At 47.0% G+C, this 2500-nt stretch overlaps 1 protein-coding gene across 7 annotated transcripts in view; it reads left to right on the forward strand.

The window, feature by feature from the left end:
• LOC125040724 (twitchin-like) overlaps window positions 1-2500 on the forward strand; it is a 62991-nt gene that overhangs the window by 20412 nt on the left and 40079 nt on the right. For all 7 annotated transcript variants that reach the window (XM_047635417.1, XM_047635421.1, XM_047635418.1 and 4 more), the window contains 7 exons: window positions 215-342; window positions 506-659; window positions 778-918; window positions 1029-1193; window positions 1371-1510; window positions 1825-1987; window positions 2360-2484. In XM_047635417.1, coding sequence (XP_047491373.1) covers window positions 215-342; window positions 506-659; window positions 778-918; window positions 1029-1193; window positions 1371-1510; window positions 1825-1987; window positions 2360-2484 — 1016 coding nt within the window. The remainder of the gene's footprint in view (window positions 1-214; window positions 343-505; window positions 660-777; window positions 919-1028; window positions 1194-1370; window positions 1511-1824; window positions 1988-2359; window positions 2485-2500) is intronic.

The following is a 2500-nucleotide window of genomic DNA, read 5'->3' on the forward strand; positions in this document are numbered from 1 at the left end:
TATATATATATATATATATATATAGAGAGAGAGAGAGAGAGAGAGAGAGAGAGAGAGAGAGAGAGAGAGAGAGAGAGAGAGAGAGAGAGAGAGAGAGAGAGAGAGAGAGATCCAAGATGTTAGTCAGTGTAAGTAAATTACAAATTATGATAATTTTCACGTCACAAGCACTCTCTTTAAACACATTTAACACCGAGTGTACTTCCCTTTACAGTGAAGCCTGTCATCAACCGTGAGAAGTGCAAGAGGATCGTGGTCCGCGCCAGCCAGAAGGTGTTCCTCGAGGTCGACGTCAAGGGTGAACCTCCTCCGGAGATCTGGTGGACACTTAACAAGAAGAAGGTCGGATATCTTGCTTCAAATCTCCATTGTTAAATTTAGGATTGTTTCATTTACCGTTACTGTGTTAATAATTCTAGCCTTTGTATTAATGCAAATTTATGCACATACAGCGAGTAACGACTTCACTATAGTTTACTAACGTCCTGTTAATACGAATCTGCAGGTAGAGACTGGCGCGAACTACATCGTGCAGTCTGAGGACTACCTCACCAAGATCACCATCAATGACGCCGAGAGGAAGCACACCGGCAAGTACCACATCCACGCCAAGAACGACTCTGGTTCTGACGAGGTGGAGGTCGAGATTGTCGTGCTGGGTGAGTATGTGAAAAAGCAAAAGCATGATTTTTACACGAAAATCTAGTCTACTTCAAACATGTGTACACATTTTAGTGAGATGTCTTTGGTGGTACAAATTCCAAATGTTCTTTCCAGATCGCCCTTCAAGGCCTGAAGGCCCGCTGGAAATCTCGGATGTACACAAGGAAGGATGCAAGCTTAAGTGGAAGCCTCCTAAGGACGACGGCGGCCTGCCCATTGACGGCTACGTCGTCGAGAAGATGGACGTGACCACAGGTGGGCTCCCTGCGCTAGATTTTTGTTTTTCTCACAGTATTTTAACGAGAAAAATTGGTGTCATTACAGCGTATAGGTCCGAGCCAACTGACTTTCCTTTCCCTCCTAAGGCCGATGGATGCCGTGCGCGCGTGTGGACGGCGACACCACGGACGCCGAGGTGACCGGCCTGGAGCCCGGCAAGAAGTACGAGTTCCGCGTGCGCGCCCACAACGAGGAGGGCGACTCCGACCCCCTGGACGGCGACCGCGCTATCATCGCCAAGGATCCCTTCGGTGGGTGGCAGGCGCTTGAGGCGTCGGAACTGCATCATGAAATATTAGAAGTATTTTCTGTAAAGAATTAGACCATGAAATCAATAGCACCACACACATTAGCTGAAATAAAACTAAATTAGTTACTCAAGTCCTCCCACACACAGCTTTGTCTGATTAAAATCAATCTCCTCACAGACAAGCCAGGACCTCCCGGCCTGCCGGAGATCGTCGACTTTGACGAGAACAGCGTAAAGCTGAAGTGGGATCCTCCCATCAGGGACGGCGGCGCTGAGATCACCGGCTACATCCTGGAGATGAAGCCTAAGGACTCAGACGTAAGATTCTTTCTTCTTGTTTCGTGCCATACGTATATATATATATATATATATATATATATATATATATATATATATATATATATATGCCTGCATTCATGCATACATTCAAACGTGCAAATACACACACACAGAAACACAGACACACACACACACACACACGCACACACACACACACACACACACACACACACACACACATATATGTGTGTGTGTGTGCGTGTGTGTGTGTGTGTACACCAGGAATTGCTCACTATAAGACAAGCGCCCTTACACAAAGCAAAGACACCCACTGATATCGCCTCCCGCCACAGCACTTCGTGGAGTGCGGCAAGATCCAGGGCAACGTGTGCACGGGCCCCATCAAGGGACTCACGGAGGGCGAGAAGTACGAGTTCCGCGTCAAGGCCGTCAACAAGGCCGGCGCCGGCGAGCCCTCGGACTCCACCCTCCCGCACACCGCCCGCGCTCGCTTCCGTGAGTGCCTTGTCCCGACAGTTACGGGTTTTTTTCTTTCTTTCTTTATATCTCTTGCTCTATATATATTTGTTTTAATACCTTACTATAGCTCTTTACATTCCCTGCTATAGGGTTTTGTAGTTCCTACTATAGTTCTTGATATCCCCTACTTTAAGTTTTAATATTCCCTACTCTAATACTTGATACTCCTTACTAGAGTCTTTCACATCCCCTACTCTAGTTCTTTATATCCCCTACTATAGTTCTCAATATTCCCTACTATAGTTCTTTACATTCCCCACTAAAGTACTTAATATTCCCTATTAAAGTACTTAATATCCCCTGCAATGGGTATCCTTGACTCTCCACCTTTGCTGCATTTCTACGCAGGCAAGCCGCGCATCGACCGCACCAACGTGAAGGACGTCGTGATCAAGACGGGTCAGCAGTACCTGTACGACATCGACGTCAGCGGCGAACCCAAGCCCACCAACGTCTGGACCTTCAACAACAAGGTAAGTGTCCACGTTT

The sequence above is a fragment of the Penaeus chinensis genome, chromosome 29, assembly GCF_019202785.1.
Source record: "Penaeus chinensis breed Huanghai No. 1 chromosome 29, ASM1920278v2, whole genome shotgun sequence".
In the NCBI taxonomy this organism is placed as follows: Eukaryota; Metazoa; Arthropoda; class Malacostraca; order Decapoda; family Penaeidae; genus Penaeus; species Penaeus chinensis.